Below are 15,757 nucleotides of genomic sequence, written 5' to 3' on the forward strand. Positions count from 1 at the left end.
GTCAAGAAAAAAAAAGAAATAAAAGGAATAAAACGAAACTTGAAATAAACTTAAAATAAACTTTAAACTATCTTACTGACTATAAAGTGAGCTAATCGTTGCAATTGAGGATTGCAACGATTTTTGTCGGAATTTGTTGATAATTTGGCTTGACATATTTTTTAATGTTTCTACATTAGCGAGCCTATGTAGCTCGTTCGTGCTAAACCAGGGAGGACGCTTCAAAATCATTTTCAAAAGTTTATTCTGAATCCTTTGAAGTGTCTTCTTCCTGGTTGCACAACAACTTGTCCAGATGGGAACTGCATATAACATTGCTGGTCTAAATATTTGTTTGTAAATTAACAGTTTATTCTTGAGACAAAGTCTAGAATTCCTGTTGGTAAGAGAATATAAACATTTGATATACTTATTGCACTTTGACTGGATATTTTCAATGTGCTCCTTGAAAGTAAGATTCTTATCAGAAATTATCCCTAAGTATTTAACTTGATCAGACCAATTTAAGACCACACCGTTCATCTTAATAACGTGGTTATGGGTGGGTTTGAGAAATGAAACTCTTGGCTTATGAGGAAAAATAATTAACTGTGTTTTTGAAGCATTAGGGGAAATCTTCCATTTCTGTAAGTATGAAGAAAATATATCTTAACTTTTTTGAAGCCGACTGCATATAACACGAAGGCTTTTTCCTTTTGCGGGAATGCTTGTATCGTCACAAAACAGAGATTTCTCACAACCTGGTGGTAAATCAGGAAGATCAGAAGTAAGAATGTTATATAAGATTGGGCCCAAGATACTCCCCTGAGGCACACCAGCTCTAACAGGCAATCTATTAGATTTACCATTTAGATAGTTAACCTGGAGAGTGCGGTCAGTTAAATAACTTTGTATCATTTTTGTGAGGTTAAGCGGAAAACTGAAATTTGACATTTTAGCTATTAAACCTTTATGCCAAACACTGTCGAATGCCTTTTCTATATCTAGAAGAGCAGCTCCAGTCGAATAGCCTTCAGATTTATTAGTTCGAATCATATTTGTTACTCTAAGTAACTGATGAGTAGTGGAATGCCCATGGCGAAAACCAAACTGCTCATTTGCAAAAATTGAGTTCTCATTAATATGTGTTAACATTCTATTAAGAATTATTCTTTCAAAAAGTTTGCTAATAGAGGAAAGTAAACTAATTGGTCGATAACTTGCTGCCTCAGCTGGATTCTTTTCGGGTTTTGAAATTGGAGTGACTTTGGCATTTTTCCATTTCGTAGGAAAATGTGCTAGTGCAAAGCATCTGTTAAAAATTTTTACCAAGAAATTTAAAGAGTTTTCGGGAAGTCTTTTGATGAGGATATAGAAAATCCCATCATCTCCTGGTGCTTTCATGTTTTAGAATTTTTTGAGAATGGTTCGCACCTCATTCAAGTTTGTCTCCAATACCTCTTCGGAAAGAAACTCTTGGGTGGTGATCTGAACATACTTTTGGTTTACTTCATTTTCAATAGGACTTACTACGTTCAAATTGGAGTTATGAACACTCTCAAACTGCTGAGCAAGTTTTTGAGATTTTTGTTCATTCGTTAGAAAAATGCAATCACCATCTTTAAGGACTGGAATGGGCTTCGAGGGTTCCTTAAGAACCTTCGAAAGCTTCCAGAAAGGTTTTGAATAAGGTTTTAGTTGTTCAACTTCTCTTATGAAATTCTCATTTCGCAAGAGAGTGAATCTATGTTTAATTTCCTTTTGTAATTCTTGAAAAATAATTTTCAAAGCAGGATCACGAGATCTTTGGTATTGACGTCTCCGTATGTTCTTCAAACGTATAAGAAGTTGAAGTTCACTGTCAATAATTGGTGCATTAAATTTCACTCTTGCCTTAGGAACTAATAAATTCCGGGCATTGAGTATTAAGCTGCTAAAATTTTCTAATGCTCTGTCAATGTCAGCACTATTTTGTAAAATAAAATCACCGTTCAAATTTTCCTCGATCGTAGAACGATATCTATCCCAATTAGTCTTGTGATAATTTAACACAGATCTAGTGGGATTTAAAATGGTTTCATGGGAAATAGAAAATGTTATGGGAAGATGATCAGAATCAAAGTCAGCATGAGTTAATAAATCACTGCATGAATGGCTTTGATTTGTTAGTACCAAATCAATTGTAGATGGATTCCTAATAGAAGAATAACATGTAGGACCATTTGGAAATAAAACTGAATAAAATCCAGCCGAGCAATCATTAAACAATATTTATCTATTGGGATTGCTTTGAGCATTTTCGCATTACAATCACCGATGATTAAAAATTTAGATTTATTTCTTGTGAATTTTTGCAAATCTCCCTTGAAATATTTTTTTCGCTCACCAGTGCATTGAAAAGGCAAATACACTGCGGCTATAAATAAAATGCCAATACTTGTTTCAATTTCAATTCCCAAACTCTCGATAACTTTGGTTTCAAGATGGGGTACAACACGATGTTTTATTCGACGGTGGATAACTATTGCAACTCCACCACCGGCAACATCAATTCTATCAAACCTATGAACCATATAATTTGGGTTCTTTTTTAGTTTAATATTTGGCTTTAAAAGCGTTTCAGTCACAACTGCAATATGCACATCGTGGACTGTTAAAAAATTGAAAAATTCATCCTCTTTCGCTTTTAAAGAGCGAGCATTCCAATTTAGAAAATTTACAGCATTATTTAAAATCATTGCTGAATTTCAATTTCATAACAATATTAGTTGTAAATTTTATACCTTCTTGAACAGCCTCGTACATCGAGTTACAGTTCAACAAAACGGACATTAGCTGCAGCATGGATTGTTGTAGGTATTCAATCTTTTCTGGAGTTGGACTACCTAAATCAATACTGGCTGACTTTTCAGCACCAAACACGAATGGTTTGTTACTGTTTGAATTTGAAATATTACCTGAAAGGACACTGGCATATGAACAGCCTGGTGTTACCTGAACAGGATTATTTTTCTGAAATTTGTTATCTGAATTTAAATTATTACCTACAGACACACCTGCTAATGGAAGTGCTGGTGATGCCTGAACTGTACTGAAAGTCTTTTGATTACCCACATTGACAACAGGTTGTTTAGAATTCCTACGTTGTCTAGAAGCAATAATTTTTGACCTTACAGGACAATTAAAGAAATTAGATTTGTGATTTCCCTCACAATTTACACATTTGAAACTATTAGTGATCTTTTTCACGGGGCAGATATCTTTCGTGTGACTAGTGTCACCACAAATCATACATTTTGCAGCCATATGGCAGTTTCGAGTTCCATGACCATAGGCTTGACAATTCCGACATTGCGTAAGATTATGGATTCCTCCATGTCTCTTGAAATTTTCCCACTTTATTCGCACGTTGAATAAAACACGTGCTTTTTCTAAACATTTTAAATTATGTACTTTGGTACGATCAAAATGTACTAAGTAATTTTCCTGGTGTATTCCAGTTTTAAAAATTTTGGCATTTGCCTTTCGTTTCATCAAAATTACTTGGTTGGGGGCAAAACCAAGTGATTCTGACAAACAATCTTTGATTTCATCAATACTTTGATCATTTGAGAGACCTATCAACACAGCCTTAAACGGTCTCTCGTTTTTGGCATCAAAAGAGTAAAATTTATACATCTTTTCAGTCAAATACTGTAAAAGATGTTTATGGCCATCGAAAGATTCGGCCAAAATACGAATTTCGCCTTGGTGACCAATTTGAAAATTAACTTTCACATTCGATAGAAATGATAAAAGTTCTGATCGAAATGCTTTAAAGTTTGCTACAAATACCACAACTTCACTACACTTTCACTTTCACTATAGAATTTAAGTAGAAATATCTCAAACCAAATTAATTCACTAAACACTCGGTAACTTTAAAAACAAATTTATTACTTTGCCTTTCAACAGGTAGTCTTTTTAAAAGATTGCCTGTTGAAAGCGAAAAACAAAATTTTATTATCTCTCGGTAGTCTAAGACTTAGCCTCGAGCTGTTGGTAAAATGCGACCGTACTGTAGGACAGTTCAAGTCGATCTGGACCCTTTTTAATAATAATAACCGTGTTTCTGAGCCAACAGGTTACGTGTTGACGCGTTTTTGATACAATGAAAACATGAAAACATAACCGCAAATCGTGCTTATTGTTTCAAGCTTTTTAGCCCATCGATTAGTATTTAAGGCTAAACACCGCAGCAGTCAGAAAGTCAGTGAAATTTTACCAAATTCGATAGGCAATCAAAATTCCTGTTTGAATGACAGCTAGCGTTGCAGCAAAAATGATGATGATGGTTTGCGAGCAGCATTTTGCCTTATAAGATTTTATTTGTAATCAAGTATCACGTTTTTGCGTAGTTGGAAAAATTAAATATTTTCATTTTTTTCATTGGACAGTCAGTTTAAGCTAATGAAATGCAAGCCCAACACTCCATATGCCTATCGGTTTCTGTAAAAATATAACCTCCAATTATTAACAAAAACAAGATCTCATAGATTTCCTATTTTATATTCTTTTTCTTACCAGTAATCAGTGTACTGTATGAAATTTCTTACCAGTCGTGTTGTTAATAACGTCGAGAACATCCATTTTGGGCAAACATCGCATGAAAAACAATCTCTTGTGTATATCAGCCAATCATTGATGAATGATTGATGAATCTATAATCATTCCCCTAGTTCCAAAGTTCAAATCTAGAAGTCGCCGCTCTCGCCGCCTGTTTCAGCGCGTACAAGCTACAATGCAGTCGGCAAACCTTGCCTTCGTATGCTTCCTTCACAAATTTGCTTGGCTTACCTTACCTCACCAATCAGACGAGAGTCGTGGTGGCTCGTGCTGTATCAAGAATTTGTCACCATGTTGCTCGGTTTTGGGCTGTGTTTCGCCAGTTCCACAGGCGTCTCATCACCCGCAAGTCTCCTTCGATCTGGTCGAGCCATCGTGCACGCTGCCTCCCTCTATTTCTGGTGTCGGTAGGGTTGCTGGAGAGAAGTGATTTCACAGGGTTGTCGTCCGGCATCCTCACGACGTGACCGGCCCACCGCAAGCTATTCACTTTCACCAGGTGTGCAATGGGATTCTCTCCAAGCACCGCGTGCAGTTCGTGGTTCATGCGCCGTCGCCATTCTCCGTTGTCCGTTTGTACTCCGCCGTAGATGGTCCGCAGCATCTTCCGTTCGAAAACTCCAAGAGCGTTAAGGTTCTCCGCGAGAAGCGTTGTTGTCTCGATTCCGTAGTGGACTACCGGTCTTATCAGGGTTTTGTACAGCGTCAACTTCGTCCGTCGTCGCACTCGATTCGATCGAAGTGTCTTCCGAAGTGAAAAGTAGGCACGATTTCCTGCCTGGATGCGTCTCTGGATCTCTTTGCTGGTGTTATTGTCGGCGGTCATCAGTGACCCCAAATACACGAACTCATCGACCACCTCGAGCTCATCACCGTCTACAGAGACTTGAGTTGGGAGGCTGATGTTGTTCTCCTTGGAGCCTCTCGCTCGCATGTATTTTGTTTTCGAAGCATTTCCGCATCCGATCCGTCCAGCTTCGGCTTTCAGTCGGGCGTAAGTTTCCTCCGTCGTCGCAAAGTTACGTGATATGATGTCAAAGTCATCCGTGAAGCCCAGAAGCTGAACAGACCTTGTGAAAATTGTGCCCCTCGTGCGATACCCGCCCTCCGGATCACATCCTCAAGGGCGATGATAAATAGCAAACAGGAAAGTCCATCACCTTGTCTCAACCCTCTGCGCGATTCAAAGGGACTCGAGAGTATCCCCGAAACACGCACGTAGCACATCACTCGCACCATGGTGGCTCTGATCAATCGAGTCAGTTTATCCGGAAATCCGTTGTCGTGCATTATCTGCTATAGCTGTTCTCGATCGACTGTATTATAGGCAGCCGTGAAGTCAATAAAGATGTGATGTGTGGGCACGTTGTACTCGCGACATTTCTGTAAGATCTGTCGGATTCAGAAGATCTGGTCCCTGGTGGCACGGGCTCCCATGAAATCCGCTTGGTACTAACCCACGAATTTCCTGGTTAAAGGTGATAGACGACGGAACAGGATCTGTGAGAGTATTTTGTAGGCGGCATTGATAAGCGAGATACCGCGGTAGTTGCGGCACTCCAGCTTGTCGCCCTTCTTGTAGATGGGACAGACGACTCCCTCCATCCACTCGTCTGACAGTTTTTCATCCTCCCAAATCCTGGAAATGACCCAGTTTAGCGATCTAGCCAGCGCCTCTCTTCCATGTTTCAAGAGCTCGCTCGGCAGTCCGTCTTTGCCTGCGGCCTAATTGTTTTCCAGCTTCTCGATCTCACGAAGAACTTCGTGAATATCGGGGGCTGGTACTCGGTCATCCGCTGCTGGTGCTCCTAGGTAAGGTCCTGCTCCGCTTCTGTTTACTGTTTCGCCATTCAGGTGTCCATAGAAGTACTCCTTCCACCTGTCGACCACCTCGCTGGCATCCGTGAGAAGGTTCCCATCCGCGTCGTTGCACATGTCGGCTTGCGGCATAGCCTCTGCGGGACGGGTTTACCTTCTCATAAAATTTCCGCGTTTCACTGGCACGGTACAGCTGCTCCAGCTCCTCATGTTCACGATCCTCTTGCTGGCGCTTCTCTCGTCTGAGAATCGTGGTCATGTCGTTCCGTGCCCGTTTGTAATTGGCCTTGTTCTCTCTCGTTGACCTGCCCAGATATATCGCCCAGGTCCGGTTCTTCTCATTCACCGCTGCCTCGCACTCCCCGTCATACCAGTCGTTTCTGCCACTCGGTGCTTCCACTCCTAGTGTCGCCTTTGCGGTCTCCCCGATAGCTGTGCGAATGCTGCACCAGCCGTCTTCAAGAGGCAATGCGCCCAGCCCCTCCGCTGTGGGTAGCACCGCTTCAAGCTGTTGCGCTTATTCTTCCGCAGCCTGGGAGTTCCGGAGCTGCTTAATGTTGAGCCGCGGGGTTCGGCGGTGTCGCGCGTGGTATACGGTCGACAGTATTGAGCGCAATGATACCGCAACTAGGTAGTGGTCCGAGCCAATATCCGCACCGCGATAGGTACGTACGTTTGTAATGTCTGAGAAGAAGCGGCCGTCGATGAGAACATGGTCAATTTGATTTGTTGTACGTTGGTCGGGTGATCTCCAGGTGGTTTTGTGGATGTCCTTACGGGGAAAGAAGGTACTTTGGACTGCCAGTCCTCGGGAAGCTGCGAAGTTTACGCATCGCTAGCCGTTGTCGTTCGTCACGGTGTGCATGCTGTGCGGGTCGATCACCGGCTTGTACATTTCTTCCCTACCGATCTGCGCGTTCATGTCCCCGATGGCGATCTTGATGTCTCTACGCGAGCAGCTATCGTAGAGTTTCTCCAGCTGTGCGTAGAACTCTTCTTTTTCTACATCGGGTCTTCCTTCGTGAGGGCAGTGCAGATTAAGGATAGTGTAGTTGTAGAATCGGCCTTTTATTCTCAACAAACACAACCTGTCGCTGATCGCCTGCCACTTGATCACACGACTCTGCATCCTGCCCAGCACTATAAATTTGCTTGGCTGCCGTATGCATATCTCCTCTACAAGATCGCCATTCAGGAATGCGGTTTCGACATCGTATTGCGAAATTTGATTAATACAGTTGACTAAAACCTCGTGCAACCTAACAAGCTTTGAAGCGTACTATTTCTCCGTTGATGTTTTGCTTGAGCTTGTACACCCACTTGCATCCTACAGCTTTTCGTCCTGGAAGAAGTTATCGTCCAGGTATTATTGGCGTGAATCGACCTCAATTCCTACTGCTTCCAGTTTTTTTTTGTGAACGGCGAAGCCATCGCCTTTCCGTTTTTTTTTGGTTCATCCGCTGCGACCGATCCGTGGTTAGTGACCAACGCCAAAGAGCCATCCCACTGGATCCAACGCCACTGGAACCATTGCCTTCTCGCGAGTCATCGGATTTGGGGATTAAAATTGACGGGAGATGGGTTCACAACCGCTGCCTTCACAACAGAAGGTTTGTGGACAGATGAGAGAAGAATTGCACGTCGTGTACTGGAATCTCACCTTCATTTTTCTAGCATGCTGGATAGAGAGTTACCGCACCATAGGCTAGCTTCCTCGTTGACAGCAACTACGACTCCGACGTAGCGAAAATCGTACGTCTTCCAGCAGCTCCAGATACCACGTCATTTGCCCTCGAATCAAGGCACCACTGTTTTTTCTGACTTTTGCCGTATACCGATGAATTCCCGATGGTACCGTGCAAAAAGCATCTGCCTTCTGCTTCCGGTTTTAAAATTCTCCGGATAGAACTCTGCGATGTAACCGAATTTGGTACATTTCCGTTGCCATGGGCGAATTCCGATTTTACTTTGAATTTACCCTTAGCAACGAATGCTGTTTTTTACTCGGCAACAGCCGTAATCTCGCAGACTGACGTAAGCGCCAAAGTTGCCGATTTGTGTTTTTTACGATTAAATGATAGAACACACCGAATTGGACCTATAGGTGCTGAAATTTGATCAAAAGTGTAAAAAATAGCGTCATTAATTCACGAAAACGAAATTACGTAACCGCTATTTCTACTCAACGTGACGTAAATCCAACACAATTAGGTTTGAGATACGTTTTTTACATTCAACGACTGGTGGACTAATCAAGCAAACGAAACCAAATTTGGCATGTATGTAGAAGTTTTTGGGAGTAGGAAATATCTCTACGGTGGTACGGCTTCTCTCCCTTCTCTGCACGAGAAGGGTTCCGTACAAATGAAATACATATTTCAAATAGATTTCCTGGAAAACAGCTAAAATGATCGAAGCGGTGCACAGGAGCCAAGAATCGACCCCAAAGACTATTTTGAAATCTAAGATGGCAACTTCTCCCAAAATTATCGAGTACCACTCAATATGAATGTTTCCGTAATCGGGATGATGCACAGAATCCTACAATTAATCCCAGAAAAGACCGTGTTGATCTCAGACCACGGATTTAGCCTAGCGGTTGTGAAATCGAGGTAGTTGACAAGTGCGTGCATTCAGGGTTAACTGGTGATTACCGAGAACAACATTAGCAGAGAGATTCGCCGAGGACCTATCATACTGTAGTCCACTAAGGCCACGAAGCTTGGCCTTCGTGGCGTAGCGTGACCGGGTGACACCTGAGGCGGAAAATTTGGGTGTCACCACTTTCTCCCTGGGTGTCACCCCCCACCAGGTTGCAGTGAAATTATTTTGTTATCCAAAATTGTGAGAATTAGCACGTTCATTTTCAATTGCGCTAAATCTACCCATTTTTGAAAAATAAGTTGATATTATACCACAGACAAACAGACGTACAAAATTCTAAGAAAATTATGGCTCCTACTAACTTGTGCGACACCTACTGGACATATTCTGTAAATAATAAATTTTCACGTCAACTATGCGGTCGTATCTTGGATACCACCCTCCTACTTTTTTATAATTATTTCTACCCCAAATTTTGATGTTAAAAACATTGTTTTAGTATATCTTCAAATTTGTAAAACCAATGAAATAATGATGTGAATGACAAGTAAACATATTTCTCTTTTTTAATCGTGCGTTGGTTTGAATTAGAGAGAGAGAGAGAGAGAGAGAGAGAGAGAGAGAGATCAGCGATGAAAAAACTGCCAATTTGGCAACTAGGTTCTATATGACAGAGGTGCCAGATCTTTTCCCAAAGCGCAATGTTTACTAACTTTTTCATTCGACTCGTGTTACTGATGGTGACGGTGGAAGTCCTGGGGAACAATAAAGTGCATTACAAAAACTGTGAAGGTGTTAAATTGTATGTTTATGTTTAATTTTATATACTTTCACCATAATTGATCATTATTTTGTTGAACATACAAAAGGTTTGTAAACCACCAATAGGGGGTTTTAATTTGAAAAAATACCTGCTTTTTATTATACTAATCGTTGACCGACCTTTCAGTAAGCATTACGTAATTTGTCTCAGATCTCTACGAGTTTTCTTTGATTTTAAAATTGAAAAATTATATTTGTTTTAAAATTTCACTAACGGCAAGTAGTGCACAGAGTGACATTGCTGTTGCTAGCTTTTGGGGAATATAACCCTGATAGTAAGCAAAGTGACATTTCTGCTGCTGGCTTGTGGTAAATATAACCCTGGTTTACGTGTAGGGAACCTATACATTAGAGAAATGACCAGACACTCACCGTTAAGGCAACTGTCAACATCAAAACGGATAACGGCAATGCAAAATTATACAGCTCGCCCGTTTTGATGTTGACAGTTGCCTTAACGGTAAGTGTCTTGTCATTTCTCTAATGTATAGGTTCCCTATTTACGTGTCATGACAGGGATGCCAGATGTGAAGACATGTCTTAATATTGAAAACATTTGAGCGCGTGTGAATAAGTGGAAGCCTAACAGTTGGTTGATCAACCGCACTCAATTTAATGTGTCACTGGAAAATTTGTAAACTTTCAACGGGGACCGTGTTAACAGATTTTCTATGTATAAAGACATTGTTTTGTGGAGTGTGAAGATATTTGAAAAAGGACCTGGCCTCCCTGTGTCATGATTTCTTGACGGTAGGGTATGTCTTAAAACCCCTTACAGTTTTTAAAACTCGAAATCGATTTTTTCAATAGTGTTGCTGTTTAAATTAAGAAAAGTCAGTAGAATATGTATTTCTTTTGACATTTCTTATCGAAAGAAAAAATGATATACATACCCCTAAAACACCCTATTAAAAATCACTGTGATAAAGCAATTTTGGAGCATTCTCAATTGGGTTTTTTAGCTATTCACGGATTTCTGGTTTTCATATATCATCTGAAAGAGTGTAATTTTCTGAGCAAAACGTGATTTTTTAAAACTATATATCATTACTCTTCGATTTCTAAATAAAGAATAAAAATTCGCTCTAAATCGCTACAATGACAGTTGGTATATGGGCGAACTGTCATTGTAGCGATTTCGAGCAGATTTCCAGCAGTTTTTAATCGTGATATAAAAAGCGAAAAACAACGATAGAAAATTTTTGAAAATCACGTATTGCTTACAAAATGCAGTTCTTTCAGATGACATAAAAAACTGGTATAGCTAAACAACCCAATTCATTGTTTAGCAATAAACCATGACAAACGTGTGAAAATAAATATATCCTCGATTGTACCTGATTGCAACACCTTTCAATACGTTACATTTCCTGTTCGTTTGGCTCGGATTTTGACATGTTTTTTGGCTCACAACATTTTCTTCGCATATCTCACCCCTTTGGGTATTGGGTTGTTTAGCTATTCACGGAATTCCGATTTTTATATATCATCTGGAAGAGTGTAATTTTCTGAGCAAAACGTGATTTTTCGAGCCTTTGACATCCCTATACCGAGTAACAGTGAATGACAATGAACTCATGTCCTGGGCTCAAATTAATTTGTGCCCGCTGTCAGCAGTAAGATAAAGATGTATGAAAAGAAGCGGTGATATGCTATCTCGTTTTTACATATGTTGAGATGTTAGCCCTTGAAACATGGCGTGATGCCAAAGGGGTGTGATTTTTTAAAACTTTATATCATTATCCTTCGATTTCTAAATGAAGAATAAAAATCCGCTTTAAATCGCTACAATGACAGTTGGTATATGGGCGAACCACACACATAAGACATACGTAACACTCAGGAAGAAATCTTCCAAAAAAGTTGGTACAAAATGAACTCGATAAGACCGAGAAAAAGAAAATTCATTTTGTTCATTATTTATCGAGCAGTTTGACAGGGCGAGGTACGGAGTACTATGGGGCAACGTGTACCAGAAAAAAAACGCCAGTGTTACGTATGTCTTATGTATGTGGGCGAACTGTCATTGTAGCGATTTCGAGCAGTTTTAAATCGTGATTTAAAAAGTGAAGAACAACGATAAATTTTTTTTTAAATCACGTTTTACTTAAAAAATGCAGCTCTTTCAGATGATATAAAAAAACTGATATAGCTTAACCCTCTAGTGCCCAAGTTAATTTTTAGACGGGCTTCGGTAAAATCACTGAAAATCATTATAGACACTTTTTAAGTATTCATTGAAGCTTTTTAGAGGTTTGACTTAAGCCCGCCAAATGGCGGTATTGGGTTAAACATCCCAATTGCTGGTTTGAATGAAGTGGCTGTTGTCTAAACCAGTAAATTATTACTTTCATATACGGTGATATTATTCTAAAAATACTCCATTTTATTTTCAATACGCATTTTCCACGCACGTGAAAAAAAATAACATTCCGCATAACATTTACTTCGCTTCGAGTTCGGATCTTTGTCTATACTGTATGCCAACCCTATTTCTATTTAGCTTGCAAGGTTACCAACACAACCGTCGATAGCAAAGCGTAGGCGTACCTTTTAGAGTCTTTTTACCCAACGATATCACGAACACGACACGAACGGCAAAACTTTTCCTAAAACAACTAACAGCGTAGGTGCAAACAAAAATTTGCGGTGAAAACATTTGGAAAAAATAGGACTAATTCTGCACGAAACTTTATGAAAACCACTGAAATGGTTGCTCAAAAAACGGCCAAAGCCACTGAGCATCTGGATAAAGATGCTGAGAACGTTTCTGGACGGCAATCTGCGAAAGCCGTACCCGTAAGTAGCAACGCTAGCAACAATATTGTTCCTGGTTCGACGGCGGAGGTAGGTGAAATGTAATTTTGAAAGCAGCATCAGATATAATTGTTAATCCTTATCTATAGCTTACAAAGAACGACGAGGGAGAGGAAAAGCTAGTTATCGGTGCCGAGTATATGGTACAACGGCAAGACGGCTCATGGCACCAGGCACAACTTATCCAAAGTCGACAGAATTCTTGTGATCCTAAGCAGTACGAGTATTACATCCACTACGAAGGTTTAAACCGACGTCTGGACCAGTGGGTTTCCAAAGATCGCATTTCCCTCACACCAACTGGTGGCGGTGACAAAAAACCATCAGGTCCTGGTGGAACCCCACTTGCTCAGGATCACAATGGCAAAAGTCCACTGACTGGACTGTCCGGCAATGCAAAAGATTCGCCCAAAGTCGGTAAACCCACAGGTGAGGTCGATATGACTGATGGTGACCCGGATAGAAAAATTACCCGCAACCAGAAGAGACGCCACGATGAGATTAACCATGTCCAAAAAACGTATGCAGAGATGGATCCGACTACGGCCGCTCTGGAGAAAGAACATGAAGCTATCACTAAGGTTAAATATATTGATAAGCTGCGTTTTGGGAAATACGAGATCGATACATGGTATTTTTCTCCGTATCCGGAGGAGTACGGGAAAGTTGGAACGTTGTACGTATGTGAGTATTGCCTACGATATATGCGTCTTGCTAAAACGCTGCAGCATCATAAGACAACTTGTAACAGACGTCAACCGCCAGGAAATGAAATTTATCGAAAAGGCACTGTGTCCATTTTTGAAATCGATGGCAAAGATCATCGCTTCTACTGTCAGACGCTTTGCTTAATGGCCAAACTGTTTTTGGACCATAAGACACTTTACTACGACGTCGACCCGTTCTTCTTCTATGTCTTATGCGAAATCGACAAGGATGGTCAGCATATTGTTGGATATTTTTCAAAAGAAAAAGAATCCCCAGAAGGTAACAATGTTGCGTGCATTTTAATTCTACCTCCGTATCAGCGCAAAGGCTACGGAAAGCTGCTTATTGCCTTTAGCTACGAGTTGTCTCGTAGAGAGGGCATTGTTGGAAGCCCAGAAAAGCCCCTATCGGACTTGGGACGACTGAGCTATCGTAGCTATTGGGCTTACACACTTTTAGAATTGATGAAAGAATACCGCACGACAACCATCAAAGAGTTGAGCGAATTATCTGGCATTACTCAGGACGACATAATCTACACACTGCAGTCGATGAAAATGGTCAAATATTGGAAGGGGCAGCATGTGATCTGCGTTACTGCCAAGGCAGTTCAAGAACATCTTCAGTTGCCGCAGTTCAAGAAACCGAAGCTGATGATCGACTCCGCCTATCTCAAGTGGATTCCACAGAAGCGCACCATTCCAGTGAAACAGATCAAGAAAGCTTGAGTTAAGAGTAAGGCAGCATAATTGAGTACGTATTATCCTCTTTATTTTTTATTCCTATAAGCAAATGCTGTTCGAATGTTCGTCTATTTTTATTTGAAGGTAAATTGACTATCTAGACATGATAATTTTTTGGTCTAATTAATATTGGACAGTAAAAGAATTCCTTTTATTAGGTACAATTATTTGCAATGTGTTCGACAACAGAACGAAAATCTTTAAAAATGCCACTAACCTGAGGAAGAGAATCCTTAGTATAGAGTTCTGGTTGATATTTTCCAGTTTCCACTAGGAATCCCTGCATTCCGATTGCCATTGCACCCAAACAATCATCGTTTGGATCCTGAAACAGACTTTTTTAAGGACTCAAAGAAATACACCGATATAGTTTCACTTACATCCCCAATCATAACACATTCGTCTGGCTTGAATCCTTCCGGCAAAGCTGACCAAAAGAAATACTTATTCGGTTTGCCAACGCATGTACTTTTGATGCCGGTACTGTACTCCAACCCTTTGACAAAACATCCCGGTCCAATTGAGATTCCTTGCTTCGTCTTGTAGTATTTACCTTCGTGAATGGCAATCAAACAGGCCGTTCCCTTGCTTTGGTGAAGAATCCGAAAGGCTTCATTTACAAAATCGTAAGTAAAACGCTCTGGCGCCAGACCGATCACCACAGAGTCGTATTCACGGGCGGAGTTGTGCGGAGGAAAGTCTCGCCGTGCATCGTCGGTTACGATGTAGTACGGATTAAGTCCGTTTGTCTTAACGTAGTTCGAAGCTGCGATAAGTGAGCTGCAGATTTCTTTCTGCTCTAATTGGAACCCGATCTTCACCAGCCGAGTGTACAACGAGGAAACGCTCTCCTTAGTCGTGTTAGTTACAAATTTCACCGTTATTCCGAGGCTCCGGAGTCTAAAAGCATCATATTCATCCATGGAAAGAGAGAATATGGTAAATTATTGTGGTGTACTAACTTTTCCAATGCATCAACAGCTCCTTCTGTTGGCTGGTCATCGATGTGGAGAGTTCCGCTGAGATCGATCAGTGCCGCTCTAATTTTCGGCATTTCAACAGTGGCACAGTTGCCGGTGTATTTTCTTCCTTTTGCGGATTTTATTGCGTGTATCGCCTTGAGCTCAAGGATGTTGCCAAGGTTAGCCTTGTTTGTTATTGTTCGTAACATTCTTTCTGACAGTCGGTGTGTTGTCAAATGCATCAACCAACATCACAAATATCTCTTGAATGTTCGTTTAAAAAAAGTTCAAATTTGGTTGGATTTTCTTTTATTCTATTTCAAAATTCATTTCACGATTTGAATCGAAACAATTAAGCATAAAGTAAATTGTTATTCTAAGCCTTATTACTATAAAAAGAAGCATATTGCAACATGATTAGAAGCTAAATTATAACACAATTTTTCTCTCTATCAACATACCTGCGACAAAACTGAACCTTGACGTGGTGCATGGGCTTATAGACAAATCAGTAAATGAACAGCGGTCACATTCACTTCTTAAAGTGGGTCTAAACAAAAGTATGCATAAATGTTCTAAAATTTCAAGTGGGAAAAAGGGGAACAATTTCAAAGAATGCGACTCTTGCGTTGTTCAGAAAGTGTTTTACTTTTCTCTAAAGTAAAGCCATAATAAAAGAATTGCATCTTACTGCAAGGA

The 15,757-nt window shown here is 40.5% G+C and overlaps 2 protein-coding genes across 2 annotated transcripts; one reads left to right on the plus strand and one right to left on the minus strand.

Annotated features, from left to right (window-relative positions):
* The first annotated feature begins 12,416 nt into the window (after positions 1 to 12,416).
* On the plus strand, positions 12,417 to 14,206 carry LOC129724716 (histone acetyltransferase KAT8). Its single transcript, XM_055679848.1, has 2 exons — positions 12,417 to 12,675; positions 12,735 to 14,206. Exons 1-2 carry the CDS (start codon positions 12,523 to 12,525, stop codon positions 14,079 to 14,081), a joined length of 1,500 nt encoding a protein of 499 aa, XP_055535823.1. The 5' UTR covers positions 12,417 to 12,522; the 3' UTR covers positions 14,082 to 14,206.
* LOC129724717 (haloacid dehalogenase-like hydrolase domain-containing protein 2) lies at positions 14,152 to 15,284 on the minus strand. The gene is made up of 3 exons (XM_055679849.1): positions 15,059 to 15,284; positions 14,477 to 14,996; positions 14,152 to 14,421 (listed from the first exon to the last, which is right to left on the minus strand). Exons 1-3 carry the CDS (start codon positions 15,265 to 15,267, stop codon positions 14,251 to 14,253), a joined length of 900 nt encoding a protein of 299 aa, XP_055535824.1. The 5' UTR covers positions 15,268 to 15,284; the 3' UTR covers positions 14,152 to 14,250.
* Between the last annotated feature and the right edge of the window lie 473 nt (positions 15,285 to 15,757).

Source organism: Wyeomyia smithii, chromosome 2 (genome assembly GCF_029784165.1).
Source record: "Wyeomyia smithii strain HCP4-BCI-WySm-NY-G18 chromosome 2, ASM2978416v1, whole genome shotgun sequence".
Taxonomy (NCBI): Eukaryota; Metazoa; Arthropoda; class Insecta; order Diptera; family Culicidae; genus Wyeomyia; species Wyeomyia smithii.

Excerpts from the sequence above, each read along its gene's own strand:
- LOC129724716 (XM_055679848.1), top strand. The coding sequence starts at position 12,523 with ATGAAAACCACTGAAATGGTTGCTCAAAAAACGGCCAAAGCCACTGAG. Across the intron at positions 12,676-12,734 it reads TTCCTGGTTCGACGGCGGAG|CTTACAAAGAACGACGAGGG; the intron begins GTAGGTGAAATG and ends CCTTATCTATAG.
- LOC129724717 (XM_055679849.1), bottom strand. The coding sequence starts at position 15,267 with ATGTTACGAACAATAACAAACAAGGCTAACCTTGGCAACATCCTTGAG. Across the intron at positions 14,997-15,058 it reads GCTGTTGATGCATTGGAAAA|ACTCCGGAGCCTCGGAATAA; the intron begins GTTAGTACACCA and ends TGATGCTTTTAG. Across the intron at positions 14,422-14,476 it reads AATGTGTTATGATTGGGGAT|GATCCAAACGATGATTGTTT; the intron begins GTAAGTGAAACT and ends AGTCTGTTTCAG.